We start from the raw sequence: 27,316 nt of genomic DNA on the forward strand, positions 1-27,316 counted from the left end.
TCTTAAATGAGGTGTACGGTAGATGGGACTGCTGACAGAGCCCACCTAGCTCTGATACTCCCTGGATCTCTGACTGAGAGAAGGGATGCTGGGCGGACATTTGTTTCTGGGAGCTGGGTGGTCTCCACCTTGGAGATTTCCAGTCAGGTTTGCAGCAGATGCTTTCTCTGGGGAATCATGTGGGATACTGCATTGAGTCCCAGGTAAGCCTTGCTACTCCAGAGCTATCATTACACTCGCCCTGAGAAACTCTGGGCTTTAAAATCTTAGAAAGAGTAACCAGCTTGGGATTCAATGGCCATGGGTTCATTCTTCACTCACCTAAAGGTGGTTTCACATCAGGCAAGTTATACAACTTTCTGGGCTGATTTCCTAATCTGTAATAGGAACATAATTTACACCTCTGAAAGTGTGAATTCAGTGAGATATTACATCTAGTTTGGCCAGCATATGCCCAAACACGACAGAAAGGTAGTTTTGCTTTGTATAAATAATAATAGTGGTTCCCTCATAAAAAAGTGGCAACCTAAGAGAACAGATGAGTTCCTGGCTGTTGTGAGGTGGTCTCAAACCCCAAATAGCGGAAAATCATCATTTGCCAGACCCCAGGGGTTTAGTTAAATACGCACAAGTTTATTGATTGAAGAGATTAGGACAAAAACATGAAACCAAATACAGGACAAAGCACCAGAGGCCATAGATTCCCACCATGCATGTCACCAATCTTTCCTCCTACAGGGGACTTAAAAAATAAGGGAGAGGGAAGAAAAATAGGTCCTTCTTGACTCAGCCCCATCTTCAGAATGTAAAAAACCCTCTCTCCTTTTTATCTTCCATTACCAAAATAGAATCAAGAGCAAATCCATGGCCTCCTTGTCTCCCAACAATGAACGGATAAGCCGCCCTCCTGGGAACGTGAGGCCGGGATCCTGCTAAGTAGGAATAAAGCATCCAAGGTCTGAACATACATGCCACGTACTATAATGAAGCACAGATTCAAGTAACATTTACATACTAGAGTCCACGTGTCACCTACCCAAAAACATGACCATTTCACAAAACGTATACAGGCAGTAAAATCCAAATAACTGAGGTACTGGAAACACAAATATTGATGCCAAAAGAGTTCTGTATCATACAGCAATAGAAAAGCCATAAAAAAAAAATTTTGCCACTCGAAATCAAATAAAGCTAGCTAGAAAAGCCAAATAAAAGGTTATTTCAGGGACAGAAATACTCAGAGAAAAAAATATATATAAATGTTAACTACAGCATGTAACATGTTACCCAAGTTAACCCGTAATTGAAGTACTGGCTTAATACATCACAATGTGACATTTTCCTTAATAAATAGAAGAGTTCTTGAAAATACAAAGGTGCGTATGGGGATAGAGAGCTTGTTTTATTTATATCATCCCAGCTTTCAGCTTATTTTCCTTCCCGCTTGTCTTGACTGAGGTTTTTTTGTCCTAACCAGAGGGGCTTCCAAGCCAAAAAAGATCATACTCCGTAAAGAAAACTCAATAGCTGCCCTGTATTTTATACGTGTGGGACAACCTGCTTCGTTTCACGAGTTGCCAATAAAACAAAGACCAAATATTTCGTTGAGATCAGAGTGTTACAAAAGCTTCAGACTCCGAGAGCATCCAGGATCTCACACTAACACTATCATCTCAGGAAAGAGGCATGGCTGTAACGCAGCCCTCATCGTTCACCAAAAAAAAAAAAAAGGAGTTGAATTTCTCTTTTCCTTTCGTCTTCCTTTCTTTTTTCTTTCTTTAAACTATGATAGCCGTAATGCATCTGGAAGTTTGACTTCTAATAGCTTCCTGCCATAAACCAATGGACACAAAACAGAATAGTGGGTTAAAGGAGAGATTTTTTTTTCCCACTTCAGGGAGCAAAGTATTAACATGTCATTTCCTGATCAGGATAGTCAATGTTTATTTAGAAGAAATGAGTTGAAGAACGCAATTAAAAGACACAAAATGGATTTTTATTTTCTTTTAGTTTTAGCACCCAGGTTTCATGTCAGTCTGTGTGCACCGAATTTTTTTTAAACGAACCCCGTGAATTATCAGATAGGTGGTTGGCTTGTTTAAAAATGAAAAAAAAAAAAAAAAAAACAAACCCTTGGCCAATGGTACCTTCCCTGAATCATGACAAGAAGTTAAATGCTAACAGTGCGATGCCAAGATGTATGTTTGAGGCAGAGAGTTTTGATTCTATCAGGATCTGCAATTATTTTGGAACAAAATGGAAAGTGGGGTAGGCGGAAGCAGCCTAACTGACAGGGGTAGTCTCCGGGGGGGCTCCATTAGGCAAGAGAAGCTCCAGGGGGCTCCCGCCCATCCGACAGGACCCCGGAGGCCGCCCCCATCCCGCATCTCTGGTCCCCATGCTACATGTTCAGTCAGCTCCTTGACGGTTTTCCTTCTTTGAACCAAGAAGCCTGTGAGTGTCAGTGTCTTTCTTGCTACCAAACCAGGCGATACGTGTTCCCTGGAGGAAGTCCTCTCCACTGCCCTCTCTTGCTCCTGGTACCTGCTAAGTCACTGTGGGGCGTGAGCTCAGTTAAAGAAAGGGTCCAAGTTCTCTTCCATGTTGACATCCGGCACCAGCTGATCAGACACTTCCTTAGCACCATATCCTGAATTCGAGACGCTAAAATCTGTAGAAAACCAAGGATGGTCCAGAATTTCCTGCGAGGTCAGCCGCTCTGAGGGCTCCCGCCGCAGGATGCTTCGGATGAGGCACTTGGCCTTGGGCGACAGAGTCTCTGGAATGTTGAACTGGCCACGCCGGATCTTGCTGAAGAGGGAACTGGGCTCAATGTCATGGAAAGGGTACCGCCCAACCAACATGGTGTAGAGCATCACTCCCAGGCTCCACACATCAGCTGCTTTGCCCGAGTAGCTGCCATTGGTGTTCAAGATCTCTGGGCTGACGTATGCTGGGCAGCCGTGCTTGTCGGAGAGGGAGTCGTCATCTCCCCGCAGAATGTAGGCATCTTCCAGGCTTTCCAGCTTGACCCGAGTCCTGCAAGAAAGGAAGGAAAACGTGAGCTCATAAAGGTGCTCTGAGACCCACGAATCCCATCATTACATCTCATGTTTCCGATGACCATTCATTCATTGGCCCAGACAAACATTACCTACTGAGCACCTTCTATGTGCCAGACCCTACTCCAGGGCTGGGGACCCAGGAGGCAAAGACTCTGCATGAAACTTATGATCTACCGGGGGACTGCAACCTTCAGCAAGTAAACAAACCAAAAACAGCACTATTATCGCCCCATCTTAGTGACGAGGAAGAAAAAGATTAAGTCATACTCTCAAAGTCACACCTGGGTCATGATGGGGAGACACAAGATTTGAACTCAGATCCAACCAGCTGGGAAGCTCACAGAAGCTCTGTCCACAGCTTCTGGCAAACTTGTGGCGAACACGATGCAACATAGGAGCAGGACTTTTCACTCAACGGCATTTTGGCTTCACAACAGCCCTTTACTCGGACGTAAAGGATTTTATTACCCCATTTTACAGAAAAGAACATGGAAGCTCAGAGAGTTTGAGTAACTTGCCCAGAGCCTTCTAGTTGGGAAATAAGAGAAAACTTGACCTCACATATTCCTAAGTCAACAGGAATGCTCCTTCCACTGCACCAAGCTGCCTCTCTTAGGACACAGGCAGAGCCAGGGAACATTCAATCAGGAGTGCATCCCATTACCTAGTCCTTCCAAAGCCAACATCCCCATCTTCTTTCCAAGATTTCCTGTTGAAGTTGCCTCCTGTCCTGCCCATCACACTCGTAGGATCTGGTCCTTGACTTGGTACATATGTGACTCAGGTTAACTAGATAGTCCACTTGCGCCAGCACATATGTGATTCTGTCTCACATGGGTACATGGGTGTGTGTGTGAATCTTTCCCCCACCAGTTAAGGACCACTGAGCTCGCTGATGGATGCAGGACTCTCCTGGGTACGATGGGGAAGAACGGAGGTGGAGAAATCCTGCATTAAACTCTGAGTCCCTGGAACCGACCTCTCACCTTTATGCAGAAGGACTTGATATCATCACCAAGTACAAAATAAATATGTGTTCAGTGCCCCCAAGCTCCTAGCCTAGCATCCCTTCCTTAGCCCAGGGGCCTCCCAAGAATTCCTGTGTCCCTGCCCTGCTGTCCTCTGAGTGGAAAGTTAGGCATTATTAACCTTTCAGTGCTTAAAACTGACACCCTCCTCTCACTCTCCTGGCCAGAACACCTCCACTGCCAAGTCCCTGTAAACTCAGTTAATCTCATTCCCTCACACTGATGATGGTCTGCCACGAAGGGGACATGGGACGGGGAAAAGGGGCTAGAGTTAGGGATTGGGACCGCATGGATAGTGCCAACGAGGTCCTACAAGGTCAGTATCATTCCTATCAGTTGGTTCCTTCATCTCAAAAGGGCCCATCAAAGCATCTACCCTGCTGCCCTGAGGTGTCAGGAGGCTCAGATGAGCCGAGAATAGGAAACTGCTCGGAGAAAGCACAATATGGCTTTATTCCCAAATCAGAGCCCGTGACTCAGGTCCATCCACTGCTACTTCTCTTTCTTTCTCCAACTGCAGGTCTTAGCCTTTCCAGGCAGTCACCACAGCTCCCCTAAGAGCCACTGAAGGCAGGCGAGGCTCAAGTTATTCCAAGGAGAACTGCTCGGAGCTCTCTAGAGCAAAAGGTCTGATGAAACCCTGGGCTGACTCTAAGATCCTATATTTGGATTACAGGAGTTTCCAAGACCAAAGGGTGACTACTTCCCGGTCCTAATTTCCATCAATGAGCAAGAAATAGTTGTGGTCACTGGAAAAGGTGCTGGGCTAGGAGGTAGGAGAGCAGATTCCAGGCCATACTACGTCTCTTATCTGCTGTGTGGCTGTGGGTGAGTCATTAAACCTCTCTGTTCTCAGCCTTAAAGCAGAGTACCGAACAAGGCAGTCTTCTTTTTTTTTTTAATTTTATTTTTTTTATTGTGGTACAATATACATAAGATACAATTTACCATTTTAACCATTTTTAAGTGTACAGTTCAGTAGCATTAAGTACATGCACACAGTTGTGCAACCATCTGGACAAGACAGTCTTAAAGTCTCTGCCAGTTTTAACATTCTGGGCTTCTGTCATATATAGCAACACATCTTCTTTATCTGCTCACCCATATTCTATTATAATCTGGAGTGCACATGCCCTTCTCCTCCCCCTTTAGTGATGATCTGTAAAAATAGGAAGGGTCTAGATGTGCTAATCTGGAATTGAGCGGATTAGAAACAAATCTCTTCTTCCTTTTCCTTTTTCTAATCTAAGGTGGCAGGTGGAGCTGACTCACACCAGCCTCACCAGATGTTCAGAAATTGGAGGTGAGTCAGTGAAACCCACAGGGCAGAGGGGAAGGGCCGCAAACCACAGGCCGCAGTGGGTTCTCTCTGCAGCTTCCCCGCCCCCCCTCACCAGCAGCAGCTCCTGCCCAGCTTTGGGACCAGCCAGGCTCCCTCACCTCCAGGGTCACCGTGTTGGCAGCAGAGCAGCTATGGGAAGAATTATTGCAGGACAAATAACAATAATAAGCCGTCGCATCTGTGTGACGAGGGGCTATCGTCCGGTGGAATGAGACTTGGAACCAGAAGGTTCGTGTTTGGAGCCAGGTGTGTCCGCCGAAACCCTCCGCCGCTGTCTCAGCTCGTCCAAGCGGGGACGACCATCTTCACCCACACGCCCCCCACCCCCTTCCAGACCCTGCACCAGTCCTCACATACGCCGACCAAGCCCAGTCCTTCCTGGGGCCTCTGCACACGGTCCTCCCCACCCCACCCAGGCTCCTGCCCGGAATGCTCTTCTTCCAGATAGATGCACCGCTCAGTGTTTTCAGGTCTCTGGTCAAATAAATGCACTTGATTAAAGAGACCTTGCCTGACCCTTCTATACAAAGTAGCGCCCCATCCCAGAATCCAGCATCCCCTCATCACTGCCGGGAATACTACGCACTTACACGTCCACGGTTCTGCATTGATACTCTGTATTATGATGCCAGTGGTCGCTTCAGGGTCCTCACCTCATTCCCCACCTCCAGGGGCTCCCGGGCAGGTGGCTAAGGTCACTTTGAACGTGGAGAAAACCACCTGTGTTCCCTGCGGTATCTCCGGCCCCTAGACTAGTAGCCGGCACACAGTAGACACTCAATCCCTCGATTGAAGAGTAAAAGGGACAGTCACGCTGCTGAGCCCCGGGAGCGCCCGGGAGCTCACCTTGAAAGGAACAACGGCCCCTGCTCCGGGTTAAGGAGTTACACCTTCCCAGGACTAAGTGGAGGCCAGGTGAAGGCTCTACGGGGGACGGGCTTTGTAAATTACAACACCTCAGGTGCCTGGCAGGGTGAGGGCAGGAGGGAGATGTGGCGTCCAGGACCTTTCAGGGGACGGGCTTCCCCACCTCAAGCTCTTCGCTGTAAGCCGATTCTAAAGCCCTTTTTACATTCTTATCTCCTTCCAGGTCACACCCCTAGATTCCGACTTTCTCCTTCACCCCGTTAACCCCACCCCCTCCCTCCCATGGGCAGCAGGGACCCCACTTTCATCCTCACCGCTCTTCCGGAACCCCCCTCCAGATCATGGACAAGGGCCTTCGAAAACGGTTAGGGTCTCCCTCTTGTCAATTAACCCCCTCCCCGAGATCACCTCTCTCCTCCCCAAACTCAAGACGAGGACTCAGGAGCTATGCAAATACCTAAGGATTCTGAGGGCGGTAAAAAAATTAATTAATCAAAAAGCACTCCATGCGCCGCTGACCTCCACTGCCCCTAAGCTGATCCGTCGGCCCCTGCCTCCTCCTCCCTTCAGAGGCCGAGCCTCCGGCTGGGAGCATCCGGATCTGTGGTCACACGGCGTTCGGTGCGGCCGGTAGCGACACAGCCACACAGAAGCCAGGCCAGTTCCAAGTCTTGAGGTCAGAGGCCCGGGTTCAAATGCTGCCTCTGACAATTAATAAGTGCCAGATATCAAACACCGTCTCTGCATTTAAGCATGAGTAGGTATCTACATATATTTTCTTTTTTAAGATGTATAAAATCAACTTCCAAGGCAAGAATTATTATTCCTTTACGGGGACACCGAGTCTAAAGAGAGGATAGGTCAGCTCATTTGTGGGTAAGACTAGTTAGCGGCTGAGCGCTCGCCTTTCTCCGGGCGGGGAGCGGATGCCAGACCCGCGCCGCCGCAGCTCCGGGCGGAGGAACGCAACTCAGGCTGGCCGGGCTGCAAAGCCGCCCCCTCACGAGGCACAAAACGCATGCGCCCCAGGGTCAGGGAGCCGGCTTCTTCTGCGCAGCCGTGCAGGCGTCCCCCCGGGGTGGGCTGAGAGAAGCCTAGAAAAGGACGGGGAGGAAATGCGGCGCCCCAGGCATGCTTCTGACCTTGCCTCTCTGGGAACATCCTGAACTTGTTTACATCACTCCCAGGCAAGGGTCGAGGCAAAAAGCCTGGATTACGTCTTTAAACAAGGACCTTCCGGGGTGCCCATAGGTCGCGGGCCCGAGCCCGGCTGGAGTTACAGTTCCGGTCCCCACAGATGTGCCACACAACTGCAGGGCCCTTCAGAAGGTCTCTGGGGCTCAGCTTACCCCCGGGGATGGTGGGGGGGGCTCGCCCTCTCCTCTCAGGAGTGTTGCAGGGAGTGCCCGGCAGAGCGCCCGCGCCCGCCAGAGTGGGAGGAAATGAATGAACAGTCTTCCAGCTTCTGAGGGCTCCTGATCAGTCTGGGGATTAGGAATTTCCAGGCAGAGAAATCGATTTTCATAAAAATCAACGGGAGCATCAGATGGCCCTAGTCATTCAAATAAACTAGTCACGGGAGACACAGACAGGACGAGTCACACCCATCATCTCGGTTTTTGTGAAGATTAAATGAAACAATGCAAGTACAGCATCTATCAAGGAGCGTAGCATAGTAAGTCGGCAAAAAGTGGTGGAAACTAACTAACCTTCTTATTACGATAAGGAACCTACCTTCAGCCCCAAAGCCTAGAGGGGAAGACAGATGTACGAGCCTCAGGAAGATTGAAATGGACATGAATTCTGTGCCCCGGTACCTTCCTGGGCCATTTGCACTTGGTTTTTTTTTTTTTTCCCCTTGCTTAGAATGTTCTTCCCCCAAATATGTGCCCAGCTCACTCCTGCTCACATTATTCAGTACTGACTAAGGTAATCAGGATGGGCTTCATGGAGGTGATGAGACCAGAGATGGTACGTGAAGAATAGAGACTCCTGAAAGTGACAAGGGAGGATGGTGGAGATTTGTGTGGCCAAAGAGCTGTAAATGACAGTGGTTATCTCCTGCAGCTTCTTGGAGGAGAGAGCCCTGAGCCCTGAGCCATGGCAGGGTTGATTTGGCCTGCAAGCTGCATCCCTGCGTGCATTCTGCAACCTGTCCCTGGCACAGGCGGGGAACAGCCTGCTCTGCTTTCAACCTCTGAATGAACAAGGCTTACACGGGGGCCGCCTGTGTCCCAGGTGCAGGCCCAGCCCAGTGCCAGGCCTCCTGTTCTCGGATCCCGAGCCAGGTGCGGAAGCCAGAACCAGCAGGATGCAGTTCCACTCCCCACCCGCACAGAGCATGCGCACCCGCCTTGAAAGCCCCAACCTGACATCCTGCCCACTCTCAGCAGAGGCTTGAGTGGCTCCCTGTGGGGCACGAAATCAACCTCAGCCTCAGTTTCCCTTCTGTAAAATGAGAACCAATGGTACATGGCCTGAAAAGAGCTCTTCTAGCTTCAGATTTCCCGATTTTACCTTTCCTTTAACTCTGAAGCTATAGGGACTGCAACCCTTCCTCTATAACATCCTGATATTGATATAATAATTGTAGTAACAAAAACAGGAAACCACGAATTAAACATCTATAAAATGCTGGGATTTTTTTCAGTCTACATTATCTTATTTCTCATGACAAAACTGAAAGGCAAATATTATATGTGCCACTTCCTAAAAAATAAGGAAAGCGAGGCACAGAGAATGAAATGTTTTAGGTCATACATAGAGTAACAGAAAAAACTGAGCTCTAATCCACGTCAGGAGGATTCTAATGCCAGTGTCCTCTCCAAAAGACACACTGGCACCAACATCACAGATTTACTTGGTGTCCAAGACAGAGAAACTTCTTAAGGGAGACCCTGGGTTTATGGAGACAAATATGGCCCCGGGTTTATTCAGCACCAGAGCACCTACAAAACCATCACATACATGATCTAAGTGCTATAGTTTATGAGGTGGATGGTGGGAGCTGGACCTGCCCGTTTACTAGATGAAGAAACTGGGGTACAGAAAGCAGATGTGACTTGTCCAAGGCCACCTGGAAAGTGAGTGACAGAGCCTGGATTTCCATGTTCAGTGCTTCTATCCAAAATAGAAAAAAGGTATACACACAAGCAAATCATCCTTTGCTTTTAAACCTCAAAACCCACCCTGGGCTCTCAGCAGGAAGAGATCAGGACAGGGTCAGCCAGGGAGGGGCCAGGCTGGGAGTTCAGCCAGACCAAGTGGGCTTGGCCTGGGCAGGAAGTCCGGAAGTCACTGAAGGCCGTTCCGTGGGGTGGGTCCAAGCAGGCAAAGGGTCGAGGGAGAAAGGTCAGCCGCAGTCCGCCACAGCCGCTACTGCAAAGCCACCCTTGGCTGCCGGTCCAGTTGTCAAGCAAGGGTCCCAGCTGGGGCTACTGCTGGGGGGACTCAAGGAAGACCTCTGAGCACCATGGGCTGCATTTTGCTAGCCTGGCAGCCACCACTGGGACTCCCCAGGTCGCTAAACTGCCCAATAAATCACTACTCCCTTGAGCCTCTGTTTCTTGTGTGTATAGATCTTTCCAGCAGTCACCTCTGAGAGCCACGGATGCGCCAGCTCCCGGAGATTCAGTGAACAGACCTAGCACTTAGATCAAGCTGCTCACAAATTAGCAAGGGAGCAGCAGGTAAGCCAGTAAGGGAACCACTCGGGGGTGGGAGTGGGGGGGAGAAGTCTAAGGGGAGGGGGACCTAGGGAGGGCTGGTAAGTTCTAGAAGGCAGTAGATCCTCTGACTGCCCTACGACACCACCCCACAATCTGGGACGTGGTGCTTCCCGCACCGCTTTGATTCAGAGAAATCTGCAGCTTGGAAAGATGAAGTCACTTGCTGGGAAACAGCACAGTTGGGAGGAGAAACCCAAGCGGACTCAAGCACCCAGGTGTTTCCACGGCACCGGCCGCCCAGCCAGGATGTAAAAGCCTGTGTAGCTGGCGTGCAGACGCACGTTCGCGTCCGACTCATCAGGGCCGTGGTGGGATTGGGGAAGCCATACCCCGCCCCCCCCCCATGCAGCCTGCCTGCCGTCGTCATAGGAACGGCCAGGACATCCAAGGGAGGAGACGCAGCTCGGACTCCTCATGATACTCCATCCACCGCTCGCTCCCCTGCAGTGAGACCTGGGTCCCCGAGGTTCCCCCGACCCCAGATCAGTCGACTGAGCCTCTCAGGAAAGCTTCCCAGGTAATCATCCCTGCTCCATGCTGGACAGCGCTGCCCCAAGGGGCCACCAGCCCAGTTTCTTCCAAGAGGCAGGCACATCCTGAGGTGCTGTTTCGGATGATTTGGGGCCCAGAACATTCCTATCCATGCCCCACTGGTGGGGTGAGGGCAGGGCTCAGGCCAGTCCCTTCAGCCCCGCCACCCCCAGCAGCGCTGTGAGCGGCTGGTCCACACACTGGGCCGGACGGGGATGCTTCCCTGGGCAGGGTCCTAAACTGGGGCTTCCCCAGGTGGCCTGAGCAGAGACAGAACAAGTTCAGGGAGTCAGAAAACCGGGTTCTGCTCTTGGTCGTGTCACTAACACATTATAGGACTTTGGGGAAGGACGTTCCCCTCCTGATTTCTTTAGCTGCAAAGATAAAAGGGCTGGATTTAAATCCCCCTCTCCCCCCCCCACCACTGCCTGAGTCCTGGTTCAGCATTCTGAAGGGGATGCCCATCCAGTCCATCCTCCACACACGCTTCTGGAATCACAACGTGACCCCGCCCAGCCCCGACTAGAAAACAACTTCAATGGCTCCTCCTGAATTTCAGATCAAGTTCAAGGTCCCAGGCATGAAGCCAAGGCCCTAGACCTCTTCAGCCTCATCTCTGCCCCCACCCCGCCCCAGAGTACCCTTCCCCAGCAGTCCCTCCCCACCTACTCCTGGCACTTTCGGGACCCCTCCCCTTCCCTCCTCCATCACTCGGAACAGCCCTGTGAAGAAGCCCATCTCCTCCCTGACATAATCCTTCTCTACACCCCACTCCATTGTTGGAATATCCTCTTCCTGCTCGCAGACAGCTCTCTAACGCACACCCTTCCTCTCTGACATGGTGTTAAAAATAACCATTGCACTGTGTCTTCCATTAGGGGAGGACTCTGGTATTGAGTCTTGTATCCCCAATACCTAGCACAGCAAGTAGCGCATAACAGGTGCTTCATAAACTTTTGCAAGATAGTGTGATTCTCGCGTCTGTGAGATGCCCCCAGCTCTAACCTGCTGTCTAGAGCTCAGGGCATCTCGGCGTGACTGCTCAAGAACTGCAATGTCTAGAATCCAAAGAAGTTTCCAATAGACTGGATTCTGGGCATGGTTTAGAGAAATTCCCACGAGGGCTGGATAAAGGACGTTTAAAATGCGTTTCCATCCACTGTCTTCTTCCAGCAGTATATTTAGGGGATTTTTTCTTATAATATTTATGCCTCCAGGGTATATGGGGCTATTCATCCCCCCATTGAGTCAAATGTCATACATTCACCAGCACTTATAATGTTAAGTCCTGTGCTAGGCATGAGGGTCCAAATAATAAATGGACCACAGCTTATAGTTCTGCAGAGGAAACCAAACCCACTCCGCAAAGTGTAACAACAGGACGTATTAGGACTGCCCGTGGGGTTAGTTAACTGGTGGCCGAGTCTATGTCTGCCAAGACTGCTCAGAGAAAACCGAGTCCTGAGCTTTACTTAGACTCCAGCCGGCCAGGTCCTCGTGCTGTTCACTCGTCGCCTAATTGCATACGAAAATTCCTTCTACGGGTTGAGCACAAGGGTGTATTTTACGTGGCATCTGTTTCTGCAGCTAACGTGGCATTTGAGGACCTAACCTTGGGAGCCAGGTCTCCTGGGTACAACCCCCAGTTCTGTGCTGACTGGCTGTACGACCCTGAGCCTCAATCTCCTCATCTGTAAAATGGTGATAACCATAGCAGAACTCACTTATTGGGTTTAAATGGCTTCACTTAAATATAGTAATTAATTCAGATGAAATTCATTTAAGTGTTGTAGTTAGAGCAGGGCCTGGTACATGGTGGACCCTAGATATTATTTCACTAACATGTAAGTCCCGTGAGAGCGGGCCTTCTGTCTCATTCGGCATTGCAGTATCTCCAGCACCTAGAATAGTGCCAGGCACATACCACGTGCTCCATAAATATCTGTTGAACAAATAAATGAATCTACAGGTTGCTAGGGTATGAGGCTCACAGCCATAGAGGATGACGGACAGCAGTCATGACAGGTATCTTTTTTCTTTTTTAATTTAGTGCTGTTTTTATTAATCTCAAGTATTAGCTTAAACTTCAGTGTAACAGATTTGGGATTGAATGCTTGACAGGTACCTTTTGAAGTCCCTGCAGTGCCCCAGGCTCTGTGCTGGATACCCTAAGTTTATCATCTCCAACCCATGTCAGAGAAGGCAGGCCAAGGCCAAATGGTCAAGTGCAGGAATCAAAAATCTCTCTGCTGTGCCCGCTGCTCCATTTGCCTGAGGGGTCCCAGTCGAGCCCATGAGCTAATTTATTAAGCCCCAATAGTAAAGAGCCCAGCCAGAAATCCTGCTGGGATTTCCACTATTTAGTGTATTTCTAAGCACAGAACCTTGAGGAAGCCCTCCCCTCTAACTGTGACCTGAAGCCCTTCGTAAATAAAATGACACCCACCGCAGACATGGATAATGGTATCTTAGATAAATGTCACTTTTGCACAAATCATTAAATCAAAATGGGAATGATTTGTTCCTTGATGTGGAGCTCTGTAAACAGTTCTCTTGAAAAACGGTGTCTACGTGGGAGATCCTAAGTTTTAGACATTCTGGGCTCCCATCTGGGCCATGACCGAGACGACCATTAGATCAATACATTCCCTGCCCCCCTCACGCTGTCATTAGAATCCAATCTGAGCGGCTCCTACTCAGTAAAAGGCATTTTCAGTCATTCAGTGCCCACCACGTGCGCATGAGACAGCCTCTGACCCCGAGGAGTTCCCAGGCCAGCAGGAGATGAGGACAGTCTGGAGATACACACAGACAATAACAACAGAGCGGGAGACACGCTATGACGGAGGCAAGCGTGGGCGCTACCGGAGGGTGTCACCAACACATCCTGAGAAGAAGGATCTGGGGAGAGGAGCTTTCCTTAAGGATGGGCCCCTTGTACATCAAAGTGGTCAACATGAAGAAGAGAATTCCAGGAGTTCTGGCTCCTTCAAAGCAAAAAGGCAAGGTGTTTCCCTAAAATCCAGTGAGCCTACAACTTAACGTAAATCACTATTAATGAAAGAAACCAGAGTCTGGTCTCCAGGGATCCAGTGCCTGCCCTCTGTACTTTGTTAGATACTGAGCCCCAAGAGAGGTGAGAAAAACCTGGAAGATCTAAAGGGAGGACTCATATAGATACTAACACCTGGGAAAGAGAGCACTGACCTCGGTTGGTGTGGGAGGGAAGAGGCCTTCACCCCGCAGGGAGGTGCAGGTCCTCTGGCGCCTGGGCAGAGGGCTTTTGTTCTACCGAAAACCCCAGGCCGCTGGGTTCCTCCGAGTCCCCTGTGGCAGACACAGCACTGATCGGCTTCCACAAAGCAGAGGAAATGAGACCCGTGACGTCAAGAGATAATGATCTCCAAACCAAAGAAGAAACATGTACAGAAGCCGTCTTCTCCTTCACATGGGGTATTTCTGGGCAAAGAAATGTCAACACTGAACTGTGGTTGGGGGCAGGGAGCTGGGGTGAGGGGTGGCAAGGGAGAGGAGAAATCCAGCTGGCAAACGGGGACTGCTGTAGGCACAAGCCCTGCCCCTGGCGCTTTCTTCAGGTGGCCCCGCTGCAGCCCCAGGATGCACCAGCTTAAAGGGCTCTTTACGTCCTGAGTCAGCAGACTGGCCCCGTGTCACCCAGAGGGCCAGAGAGCACGTGCAGACGAGGCCAAGGACAGCAGCGGGATCTCGTGCTGACGGCCAGCTGTGCACCCAGCATCAGGTTCACTGCCGTTAATTCACTTAATTTCAGGAGCAAAGTCCTCTCGTTATGACGAGGCAATGGAGCAGAAGAGGTGAAGTAACTTGTCAAAGCTAAGGTGATGAATAAGTGCAAGAGGAGAGATTGGAATCCAGACAGCAACTCACTTTCCACAGGCATAACTGGCCTTGTCCCTTAGAGGCTGGGATTGAACCATGGGCCTCAAGGAGCAGACTGACCAAGCAGACCCCTCTAACCCCAGAGCAGGGCGAGAGGGGCTGGAGGACGCAGGCACACCCTCTGGGAATTTGAGCACTGCTCTTCCTCAGGTTCAGGGCCCCAACCAACAGGGGGCCCCTCCTACGCACACAGACCATCTCAGATTTTACGACAGGAACTGGGGATGCAAAGGGTGTGTCCAGGGCGAGTTCAGCCAAGATAGGGGTTTAACTTCCTCAAAACACAAACAAAATGACTGAGGCTCTGCCCTGCAGAAGCATCTCGGCAGGGAGGAGAGGCAGCAGCACAGGGGCAGAAGCACAGTGGCCGGTCCAGGCCTGTTGGGGCAGGATCCCTCACTCCCTGCCTGTGTTTCTGTCCCCCTTGCCTTTGGTACATCGCGTCAACCTTCTAGCCCTTCTGAGCATCAGGTTCCACACCACATGTACTTGACCTGTCAGGCGCCCTCATAATACGGATCCAGTGATTATAATTAAAGAAAAGAAAGAGGAGGAAGTGGCTTAAATCTGAACCCTTCCATCACAAGGGCTCCACCTTCATGGAAATGGTTACTGCATTCTCCATTCTCTGGGAACTGCTCCCCCATAACGGTACCATTTTATCAATGACTCTAGGAGCAGCTGTGGATTAGTAAGTGCCTGCCCTGCCCTGTGAGTCACAGAATCATCTCACTGAACTCTCACAACCACCCTACAGAGATGCAATTATTATTTCTGCTTTGAGGAAAGAAAGTGCAGCTCAGAAGCATGAAATGACTTAATCAGGTAGCTAATAAGTGGTAGAGCCAGAATTTGAATCTAGCTCAAATAAAACAATAAATAAAATAAAAATAAACAAATAAAACAGGAGCAGAAGAATCTGAGGTGCTGCTGATTCAACACAGAAGCATAAGGCACCCTAGCATCAGGGTTAATAGAACATTGGGTGTCATTTGTATATGATGTCTGCAAAGCCACTTGTGGGAAACTGGACTTGCGGTGATGACAGTGCCATTAAGAATGTTCCCATGGATGGCCATGGACTCAAGAGTTACAGATGGTCCAGAATGGAAAATCTGTGCATAAGAAGTCAGCCCGGAGGCAGGTCTCTTTCTGAACCACGTGGGGCACAGTCAATATCACTACGTAATGCTTTCACCTTCTATCACTTTCAAGATCATCAAGGAACAAGAAGCACATCCTTGAGAGAGAGAAGACAGATGCAAAAGAGGGGCTTCCCCGGTGGCTCAGTGGTTAAGAATCCGCCTGCCAATGCAGGGGACATGGGTTCGAGCCCTGGTCCAGGAATATCCCACATGCCGTGGAGCAACTAAGCCTGTGCACCACAACTACTGAGCCTGAGCCTGAGCTCTAGAGCCCTCGAGCCACAACTACTGAGCCTGCAAGCCACAACTACTGAGTCCGCGTGCCACACTGCTGAAGCCTGTACACCTAGAGCCTGTGCTCTGCACCAAAAGAAGCCACAGCAATGAGAAGCCCGCGCACCACAACAAAGAGTAGCCCCCGCTCACCGCAACTAGAGAAAGCCCGCACGCAGCAACGAAGACCCAACGCAGCCAAAAATAAATAAATAAATTTTTTAAAAAATAGAGTGCAAAAGAAGTGTCTGGTGATTTGAAGTTTAATAAAGCAGTGCTTCCTAAGGTCTCTTCTATGCCCCGCCCCCCCATCATAGGACCAATGCATTAAGGATCAGAGAACAGACACAGACGCCGTCGCCTAACTTTTCAAAAGCTTTCAAATTCAACCCATTGTTTCTAACGCTTCGTTGCTGTCAAGAGAGGAAGAAGCTTTAGTCCTATTGAAATACCTATGGATTAGGTCCTATTGATTAGGACCAAAAGTGAAGGTTGCCAGCAGCATGGCCCCCAAGAGATCCCAGGGCCCCCGAGTCCTGTTCTTCTCAGGAAATACAAGCGAGGTTGCCACACAGCCACCGTGCAGACCAACAAAGAGTCTCTACCATGAAACTCGGTGGCCCCTGGGAACTAGAATATGCTGAGTGACAAAACCCGTCTCACAGTCCCAAGTCGAGAGGTTAAAAACCAAACAAGATGAAAGAAGGCCACTGAGCATTATTCATCTTTTACGAAAAGTTGATGGTTGGGTGAAAATTAAAAAGGTCCTGTCAGCTACTGATGAAAACATTTAGAATGTCCTTGAAAAGGAAACAGCAACCTTCTCGGAGCTGCCCAGACAGAGATACATGTCGTGTTCAGCACAGCAAGTTCGTTGGTACCTCAGCATGGTTCGGGGCAGAAAAAGAGCTCTGGAAGGAAATGATAGGATTTCTAGGCTAGCTCCATCATCGGACTGGTTGTGAGACCTTGAGCAAGGTCACCTAGCTCCTGTGTGGCCCAGGTGCCTCGCCTGTGGCATGGGGAGTTCTCCTTCCCCCCGATGGTCCTTCGGGAGGCCGGGCTGCTCGGGCTCAGGTGCTCAGACATGCTGCAAACAGATGAAGACCAGCTTCCTGCCTGTCACTTAGGTTGTCTTTTTCAGAAGGAAAATGCTCTTTGGAGTTAAAAAGGATTGAGCTTTGACACGCCTGCTCCAGTGGTGTCCTGGTTTCACATTCACATGAGATGCCTCTTTCTAGTTCTTTCTAGAAAGGGTCTGCTCTTCTGCATAAGTCAAAGATAACTCCAGACTGAGCATCAGAGCCCCACAGTTCTCGTGTTGGAAGCATCTTACGTGTGGGTATTTCTTCTCCAGCCCCTGCGACATCAAAGACTCTGGCTTTGCCACAGTGCACTGATCAGCAGTCTTACACGTCTTCCTGTAAAGGACAAGCAGGCCTGGGGGAGAATCCCTGCACCAGCAAACGTGAGGTCGGACTCAGCCCTTATCTGCTTCCAGACGGCTGTGGGCTCTGGGGTGAGCACCCTCACCTCTGGGGCTCTGCTTCTTGGTGGCAAAACAAAAGGGCTGAAGCATGGAACCTCTAGCGTCTGCTTCTGCTCCCATGTCCTGTGACCTGGGAACATCCAGCCTACTCTGACTCACTTCACAAATCTGTGTCTACCACGGCTGTGCTAAGCCTGGATGGGTCACCCACCCCATGTCCTTGCTGATGCCTGAAATTCCTCTCTAAAGAGACAAAATCAAAGGTGATGTTTAAAAATGCAGATCCCCACGAGAGAGAGCACTGATTGTCCTGACTCCTGGTGGCGGCCAAATGAATTTCTTGAGAGCTGACTTAACAGAGATAATATGTCCTTATTTCTGCTCTTTCATGTCTGTAACTTTGAGACTTCGCCATGCTACAATTCGGAGCCCTCATCTACCCAATGGACATGCTAATACTCACCTCTCCAATTTGCAGAGAGAATTAAGTGTGTTAAATGATAACCTTATGGTAGGAGCTTATAGAGGTCACCAAATATTACCTCTTATTTTTGTAGTTAGAGTTATTAGATCTTCAAGGATGGTGGAACACTGAAGGGCAAAGAGGATACCTCTCTGTCAGTATTCTGCTAGGGTCAGATGTATATATCTTTCCATATGAGAATATTCAAAGCAGCACATGCCTGAGTGTTGGAACTCGGGAAGACCTTAGAGCCAGTAGAACTGAGCCAGGACAATAAAAGGATGAGGAACTTGAGGCCAAGGGGAAGGGACCAATATAAGGTCACAGAGTGGAGTAAAGGCAAAAACAGGATAAGAACCTGGGTCTCCAGGCTCCAAGGGCAGACACACCTGAGCTGAAAGAAAAGTAACCATCGCCCCACACTCTAGATTTTCAAATAGTGCCCCCGACCTTCTTTAGTTTGTTAATAAAGGTAAATGCCATCCACTGTCAGAGACTGGGATATTGGCCACCACGGATTCCTATGATACTCCTTTATGGGTAAAAATATGGAATAATAATCAACTTCTGTGGGTCCAGGAAATCCAGGGGCTCTCTGCACTTTGTATACTCAGCTGGATTATAAAAGTTCATGAAATTATTCCATTTGGGTTAAGTAACCACAGGCCCTTTGACCTGTGCTAATCCCCAAATGCTTCCCAGACATTTACTGCCCAATTAGCTCAAACCATGAAGATGGAAAAACCAAAGCACACACCACATGGTCTCTCTCATTTGGATGCCATAAGACTTCTACAAGCAATCGTCTAAATACACCACAGGCCACTGGGATCGATGGCCAACTAAATGGAAGATGGAAAGGTCTGATAGTAAATCTATTCCAGACGGATAAAAGGTAGCCCCGAAATGTTCGCTGAGTGAATGAATGAATGATGTGCGCTAGCCTTGTATTCAGATGGTCCTTAATAGCTTTGTGACAATGGAACCTTCACTTCACTAAACACTTTGCTAACGGGAGCTGAGGATGCCCAAGGCAGTCCGGAGAATTCCATGACATCATGTATGCAGAGCCCCTGGAACGATCCTTGGAATAGTCAGCAATGGACATAAATCAGCTGCTTCCACTCCTCTAAAAAAGCACATTATTAAAAAGAAAAAAAGGAACTTGAAAGAGTTTTTACAATCAAAGTCAGCTGGAGGAGAAAGCAGGGCCCCAGTGGGATCTGCTAAATAGAATGTAATGAGTTAATGGAAGAACCATGAATGAAGCCCAGATGCCTAGCATCCTGTCCGGCCGTCTCCTAAAATAACCGAGACCTTCACATTGCCAGGCATGTGCACAGGCAGGTTCCTCACCTGCAACATCGGTCCTTCCCACATTGCCTACAACATATTCATCTTTCAAGTCTTGGCTCCAAAATCACCTCTCCTATAAAAACTTTCTTGACTCTCCAATTCCTAGTCAGAACTGACATCCCAGCCCTCAGTTCCCATCTGACCCAGTACATATGTGTATGTAGGGTCTGTAACATTTCCTTTATAGGTCATTGACTAGCTAATGAAACTTGATAGTCACGGTACTGCGACTTGTAATTCATACTGAGGAACAGACTTAGGAAATATCTGTTGAATGAGTTACGAATGAATGACAAACAACTGATCCCAGGCGTGGAGCTTTCCGAAGGCGAGCTTTTCAAAATCTTGCCTTATTCACACTGAAAATTCACACAGGCTGGCAGCCACCTTCAGAGTTCAAGACACCAAGACAAAAATAACTACTGGGTCACGGAATAATCTGGCACTTGTGAGCATCTGATAACATCTCTTAGAGGAGCGGCAATTTGCTTTCTAAGGGCACTTCAAACACTGCGATACCCACCTCCCTTTGTCTTTCCACGCTCCCTCCTCCTCTCCTGGACGCAGGCAGCAAAACACAACGTCCACTCCAACCTCTCTGAGCAGCCTGCTATAGTACACGGGCCTGGACAGGAACGAGACTCACCTTTCTTCGTCCTTAAAGATAAATTTCCGCAGCTTGAGGTCCCGCAGCACCAGCCCGCCGTCGTGGCAGTGGGCCACCGCTGAGGCGATCTGGTAGAACAGCCTGGCCGCTTCCTCCTCCTTCAGCTTCTTGCAGGTGCGAACGAAGGAATGCATGTCCCCATAGCTGCGCTCAAAGAACACATAAGCTTTCGTCTCCCCCAGGATGATTTCAGTGATTTGGTTGATGTTGCTGTGGGAAGACAGGCAAAAGCAGGGGGCCAGGGACTCCTGGTAGCAGCTGATATCAAACACCTAGGGCAGGATGAACAAGACCAAGAGTCAGAGTACAACCAAATCCTGTACAACCGAGTCACAGAATGTGGATGCCTCCCACAAACGTGGGCCAAACTTGGACCCAGACCACACTGGCCTTGCCTCCTACCAGCTGTGTGGCATTGAATAGCTCGCTTGACCTCTCTGAGCCTCTGAGTCCTCATGTGCGAAAGGGCAAGTGATTGACTCACCGTGTCAGGAGGATTATATGAGAAAACGAAGGTCAGAATGCTCAGCCAGATGTAATACAATACACAAGTTGTGTATCACAAGTTGTGTATTGTATTACACAAACTGTATACACAATGACACAAAACAAATCACAAATAAGTTTATGATGTTTTTCTCTCTATCCTAATCCCCTGTGTTTATAGAAAAATTAAGGCAAAATTTGAAAGTGACCCATCCCAAGCTGCACAGATAACACCTTATTTACCTTAAAAAAAAAAGTACACCAACACTACACAGCTACAGCAACTGTAGACAACATATTTTGTGCTGCATAATTGGGTTGTATAGCAGTATACAACATAACAGCAATTAATAGGTTAAATGCGTAGACTGAAGGTTACCTAATTCAATACCTTCATTTCGCAGATGTAGAAATTGAGGCTCAGATAACAAGTCAAATCAAGCCCCCAGTGGCAGAGCCAGGAAAGGACACAGTCCTTCTTATTAAGAAAGCAGACACGCTCCTTTCTCTCTTCCCTCCACAGATATCTAGCTCAATGAATCAGTTATGCAATGATTTTCTATGAATCAGAATAAGCCTGTGAAATGCCACCTCATTGTGGGGTTATTTAGAAAGAAAATCCATCCTCAGTACCTTTTGGAGACAGATCTAAGAGGAATTAACACTACCGAGATTTTTCTGAGGTTACAAGAAAACGCCTTCATTCATTTCAAGAGCTCCACTAAATCAGGGATACAAATCTCTGGGTTTGGAATGTGGCTTTCCTACCCGCCTGGGAATGTGAGTATGATGAGTCTATCTGGTGCAGCAGAAGTGAGGTGCAGGCTCGACGGTTCCTTGCTGGGAAGCATGGGAGGCCAGGATTGCTCTTACAATACACTGAATGTTATCGGTTCACCATCGCTTAGCTTCTTAAATTTCTTTTTCATTAGTTAGAACATACTCTCCTTGATCATCATTTTGCAGTGTGTGTGGGAAACGCTAGCCTAGAAATAATCAAATTTGAGAATCTAATCCTGGCTTGGCCACCAATAACCCTCACGAGGTGGATAAAACACTCAGAATCACTGGGCCTCCCTCCTCTTCAGAAACTGAAGACATTGATTTAGAACATGGTTGACCTTTTTTGGGTCCAGATCCCACCTGAGAATCTGATAAAAGCTCTGTCCCCTCTTAGCTGACAACGACCACTCAAAAGCATGTATAATACTGGATTTGTCTTAAGGGGATTCACGGGCTTTCCAAAACCCAGCCAGGGACACAGGCTGCTCCTTAAGAATCCATGAGTTAAGTCTCTCTTAGCTGCAAAAAACAAAACCCAAAAATCTGTGAGTCAAACCGGCCTCCTAAGAACCTCGGGAGGGCTGGTGCGAACCCCGGCGAGGAAGCAAAGTAACGTTGTGAATGAACCATAATAAGGTATCTCAGGAAAGTGGCACAGCTGCTGCCACTATAACCTAGAATTTAAGAATGAATACTTCAGTGTCTCCAGAGACCACAAATCACACCCTGATACTGTCAAATGATGACCTGCGAGCGGTGACCTCAGAGGTCCGTTCAATTAGGAATCTGAAATGCTTGAGTCAACTTTAACACCCAGACTGCAGGCAGCAGAAACCCAGGAAAGCCTCAAAAATTTCCCAGAGAGCAATAAAGGCTTTGCAGTGGCTAATGTAAACACTGTGTTATATAAGGAGGATGCTGGGATCTGAAGAGCCAGGCTTCAGGCTGTGTCGCCAGTACTCATGGAGTTAGGATTATTTATAACATACTTCCTGCTTCGAGCTGCATTTTTAAAAAATAAAAGGAGTTTTTTTTTTTTTTTTTTTTTTGCTCAGTACCTTTAGTCTATTATCCTGTCCTGCTGCTGAAAAACTGGATGGACATTAAAATTAAAAAAAAAAAAATCAAACAATTCATGGCAGCTTCAAAATGCAGCCATACCCTTTGTAGAAGAGACTAAATTAAATTCCAAGATGGTGGACAGAGTATGAAAAATAAAGCAAGTACTTATGTTTTCCCAAATGGGTAGGAACCAAACTTTTATTAGTAGCTATAACAGGCATTTATGGGCTTGGATTGGTATTTAAACCATCACCTTCAAGTGTAAAATCAAGCCATAAGCCTGGTTGCCAGCTTCTTTTAAATGTTTAATTTGGAGCCTTCGTTATATAATGTGACAGTTCAGATAAGGCAGAGATTAGGCCATCATTCACAGCCTTTGCAAAAAAAAAAAGTGCCCATTTTGTCAAGATAGTAATTATGTCAATCTGCACAGTAGCTACAAGCATTTCCATGAAAACAGTAAGCTAAGAACCCCCTAAAGTCCCCTTCCTTCATCTGCCTAGCTTAAAGTAGGCACAGGGAGACAATAAACAGGCATGATTATTTTGGTTAAATGACCCTCCAGTCTCTCTCTCCCAAATTATGTCCTACAGAATTCTATAGAGTTCTCTGTAAGTGGCATTTTACATTGGATCTGTTTTTGCAAAGACTTTTTTTCTTGGGTCAACACAGAGCTAGGAGACACGAACTCTATATTCTAAGATGTCAAAAGGAACTGGAATTCAGTGTGTAGATTTCACTGAGCCTTGCAGTAAGTCCACGGTGCCTACGTGAGGGTAGTTCATAGAAGCAGCCTTATAAAACCACTTGGAGCTTCCTAGGTTATGTACAACTGTGCTTGCATAAGAAGTCACCCACATCACCTCTGGTAAAAAGGCAGGCAAACAGAAGCTGCTGTGTCTTAAAGGGATGACCTCTGTCAAGCAGAACAATGATACTGCACTTAAATCCACTTGCAGCCGCATGGTAATTGGTGAGGGTCTGATTCAATCTTTGCAAGAACTGAACCAGCCGATTAAGTACAGTTTCAGGCCAGAGAGCAAGTCTACGAATGACACTATAAGGTCAGCCCAAAGTGAAATATGTCTTGAAAAATCTGAAGGGAGAAAGAAACAGCAGGAGCCAGAGTCACCTCTGCCTTTAAACAAAGAAATAGCGGGCAAGATGCTTCTGCAGAATTTGGCGGCAGAGTCCCTTGACTTAAACGCGTCTCCAGCCTTTGAAAAATATTAAAATGCTCTACCGAAGTTTAGCAAAAGGAGTGAAAACACTCACTGCTGGGTGATTGTGCATATTTCATATGAGAGTGGCAGCTCTGTGGAATTCATTCATTTCAAAGGATGACTACCCCATTGTACAACGTTGTAGGTCTTCTGAGAATTCAATCCAGCTCTGAATAGCCTACTGAATTTTGGTTAACTGGGAATAGCTGCTCTGAGTCTCAATAGCTTGGAGAAGGTGCAAAATACCAAATGCTCAGTATAAGCAGAGAGAAATATTTAAAGAGTCTCTGATTTTCCCCAGCGGTCTGAACTGAGCAATTGCAAAACAGACTGGAGACCCTTCACAAAACCCATGTTTCACAATGAAATACTCCAGTCCCCTATGAAAGAAAGCAAGTCCACAAAGCAGCCTGTGGTTGATGGTAAAAGTGTGATGCATTATTTGCAGCACAGCTGTGCCGAGTGCCCATTTCAAAGACATCAGGGGTCCCCACTCCTTACTACCTCCTTACCTCCCTCCCCCCAAAAAACAACAGTGAGCAAATCTAAAATTAAGCAACAGTGAATTCTTGATCTATGTCCAATTCCTGGGTAGCCTGCTCTACCGTCTTCATTTTTTGTTTGTTTTTTTGCAACTAGTCTCCTGCTCATCCCCTTGTCTGGAGCCCTGTGGGCGCACACAAAGACACACAGACACACTCAACACAGACGCCAACCAGTTCAGGGTCAAAGACGAAAAGGAAAGGAAAGTGCCCATCTCTGCGTTAGCACTGTGAATCCCCGAGGCTCCAAATGCTGGCCTCTAAACCATACAGGCAACGGTGTGTGCTGAGGGGTGGAGTAGAAGGGTCGAGGGGGCTCCGGCTCGGAGAGCTGGAGACGAGAAGGAACGGAGACAAGAGGAAAAGACCCAAAGGATTCACAATTTCCTGCACCCAAAGGTGCGCTGGCGGCTTTGATTTCCACCCCCAACCCTCCTTTCAAGGCTCCTGGCAGAAGCAAGCTCTTTGTGAACTCCTTCCCCGCGCTGGGCCCCTGGGCTCAGCCAGAGGGGACACCTTTGTGTGTCTCTTTGAAGGGGCACCTACGGAACAAAGGTTCAACACCTGCACGCTGCTGAGAACAATGGCTGCGAAAGGAACCAAGACATCAGCGCCTTAAAATTAGCGGGGGATTCCCTCCTCGGTGTTGGAAAGGGGAGGGGGCTGGACCCAGGGAGCAATCCCCGGGCAGCGGGACCCGGCGTCGCGCGGAGGAGCTCCACGAGCCCTTGGGAGCACGCGTGGCCGTGGCCCCCGCGCAGTCCCGCCGCCCTCCCCGCCGCGGGCTCTCCCCAAAACGCCCCCGCCGCAGCCCGCCGCATTGCCCGCAACGCTCTGAAAACTTCGCAACTAGTCGAACAGGAACAAATAAATACATAACCCCATTTAACGAGACCACGGGTAATTATCCCGCGAATCTCTCTCCCCCCCCCCCCGGACTGCAGGGCTCGGCAACCTTCCGCCCCCTCCAGCCCCCTCCAAAAGGCCGGGGGGATCTTCTTAAAAGACAAAAAAAAAGCAAAAGCAAACCCCGGGCTCTTTACCTTGCACACCAGCTCCTCTCCACTGTGCAGATGCACGGCACGAAAAACGTGGTCTCCCTCCAGAGGTTCCAACAATAAGTATTTCCCGATGCAAGAAACGCAATGCGACAAGTTCGGAGTCTCAGGCGGGCTCGGGGAGCCAAGGTTCGGGCTGAAACTCTGGCTGGGTTCGGCGGACCTTATAGACGACAACTCTTCGAAATCCTGGGTTTTGTTCCGCGATCTCCCATATCTTGCTATTGTGATGGGGGTAGACCTGTGTATGTTCATGAGTGTGGGGATCGCACTCGACAAACAAAAAAACCCGCTGGAGAGAAGAGTCGCTGGCGAGTGCGTCTGCAGGCGCCTCGGTGCCACGGATTTTAAAAGGGAACGAGAGGGGAGGGGACGGGAAGGGGGCTGCGTGGAGAAAGAGTTAGAAGCCCCCAAATGGGCGCCGCCGGGCACCTTGTCTGCTCCGAGCCCGGCTCCCGGGGGTCCTCGGTCGGCAGCAACTCGGGTCCTTTTGTTACCCCAAAGCCGCCAGCGATTTGCAGAATCTTCGCACTTTTAGTTTCTCTCTCTCTTTCTCTTCTTCCAGCGTGGATCTAGACGAGTAACCAGGTTGCTAAGGTGGGGAGCTGCAGCGCCGGGTCTCCCGAAACGATCCCCACGCAGGCTTCCGAACCGCAGACGGGGCGGAGGAGCCCGGCTGTAGTTTGTGCAATCTTCGGGGAGCGCACGGCCGCTGCTTGGTCTCAGCGCGTTAGAAACCAAACAAAAAGAAAAAGGAAATAAGCACGGGTACCGGCTCGCGCCGCACCGCAGACAGAATCCGCGCTGCACCCCCTTTTTTGGTGGAAAGGGTGGGGGGCGTGGAAGGGGGGGGTGCCGGAGAGGGTAGTTACCTACGTTTTAACTGTAGATGGCGTCTGAGGCTTTTCCAAGACCGCAAGAGCGCTCCAGAATTTAAACAAACAGACAAAAAAAATAGCAAGGGAGCATTTAACTTAGAGCGGTCAGCGCTGCCAACAAAAGATTGCAAAAGCTGGGCACAGAGTTGTGGTCCGGGCACAGGTACCACGGCAAAGCCCAGGGCTTGGCCCGCCGGGCGGAGGTCAGCACCGGCTCATGCTGTCGCCGCTCCCTCGCGCTCCAGATCGTCCTCCGAATAAAGCGAGAAGTGCGGGCAGGGACAAGGGTAGATCAATGGTCTCCGAGCTTCCGGGGGTCCTCCCGGCCCTGGAAGGGGATGCACCCCCAGCCCAGTCAACCCGCGCTGTTCCTTTCTCGTTCGGTAACTGGATCTCGCCTTGGAATAATTTGCAACCACTCCGTCTCCCCTTATCCTCAACCCAAATTGCTTGGCGGGGTTTGTTTTGGAGAAAATTGACGGCTTTTCTTCTTCTTTTATTTTGTTCTTCCCCCAACCGGAGGTAAGAGGAATGTGTACTTAAAATTGAAGGGGACGGCCGACGGTGCCCGAGGCCAATCCCCGAGCTCAGCACGCCCGCATCTCTCTGCGAGGCGGTATTAATAGTTACTTACGTGGCCGGGGATCTCGGAGCGAGCGGGGCCGTGTGTGCGCGTGTGTGCGCGTGTGTGCGCGCGCGCGCCTCGCTCGCGCTCAGTCTCCCCATTCAATGTCACCGACACATTTCTACGGCGCCTCCGCCCCCCCCAGCGGCACCGGCGACTGGCTCAGCCCAGAGCAGGCCCCGCCCCTTCCCCGCCCGGGCCGCCCTCATTGAGCCGGGTGCCCATCAATCAGCCTCGCCTCTGCCAGTCCCGGGGCGGCTTTCCGCGCCCGCGGCCGGCTGCCACTGCCATTGCAGCTCCCGGCCCCGGGCGCGGGCGCTTGCCTCCCAGTTGGATGACTCGGCCCGGGCGAGGTAAACAAAGTGCATTATCCAACCGCGGCCCGGGGCTGGGGAGGTAGAGCACCGGACCGGGGAGGGAGGGTCCCGGCGCCTCCACAGGCTGACTGCGCGCGCGGCTGGGCAGGAGTCGCCCGGTCACAAGTACCCAAGCAGCTCCAGTAGTGGCTAGTGGACTTTCTAACCCGTTCGTCTTCCCCAGAAAGCCAGGCATCCTCTGAGCATCAGGACACCGCTGCTCACGTGTAGCTTTTCTCCGTGGAGAATGTGCTTGCATCAGTGGTGCCGCACGGGGTTTCAAAAATTAGTTTCGTTATCTTTTTCCAACACTCTTCTCCCCATTTAAAAAGAAATCGATTGCTTACTTTTAGTTGGTGTCAACCCTCCAAACCCCGTCCCCCACCAAGGCTTTGAGTATTTTCTGCAGAAGACCAGCTTGAAGACACCTT

The 27,316-nt window shown here is 49.5% G+C and overlaps 1 protein-coding gene across 1 annotated transcript; it reads right to left on the bottom strand.

Moving 5' to 3' along the window:
- Window positions 1-612: 612 nt before the first annotated feature.
- Window positions 613-26,667, bottom strand: TRIB2 (tribbles pseudokinase 2). The gene is made up of 3 exons (XM_004274872.2): window positions 25,012-26,667; window positions 19,852-20,144; window positions 613-3,039 (listed from the first exon to the last, which is right to left on the bottom strand). The coding sequence occupies exons 1-3, from the start codon at window positions 25,279-25,281 to the stop codon at window positions 2,571-2,573; spliced, it is 1,032 nt and encodes a 343-aa protein (XP_004274920.1). The 5' UTR covers window positions 25,282-26,667; the 3' UTR covers window positions 613-2,570.
- Window positions 26,668-27,316: the final 649 nt, after the last annotated feature.

This window comes from Orcinus orca, chromosome 13, assembly GCF_937001465.1.
Source record: "Orcinus orca chromosome 13, mOrcOrc1.1, whole genome shotgun sequence".
NCBI lineage: Eukaryota > Metazoa > Chordata > Mammalia > Artiodactyla > Delphinidae > Orcinus > Orcinus orca.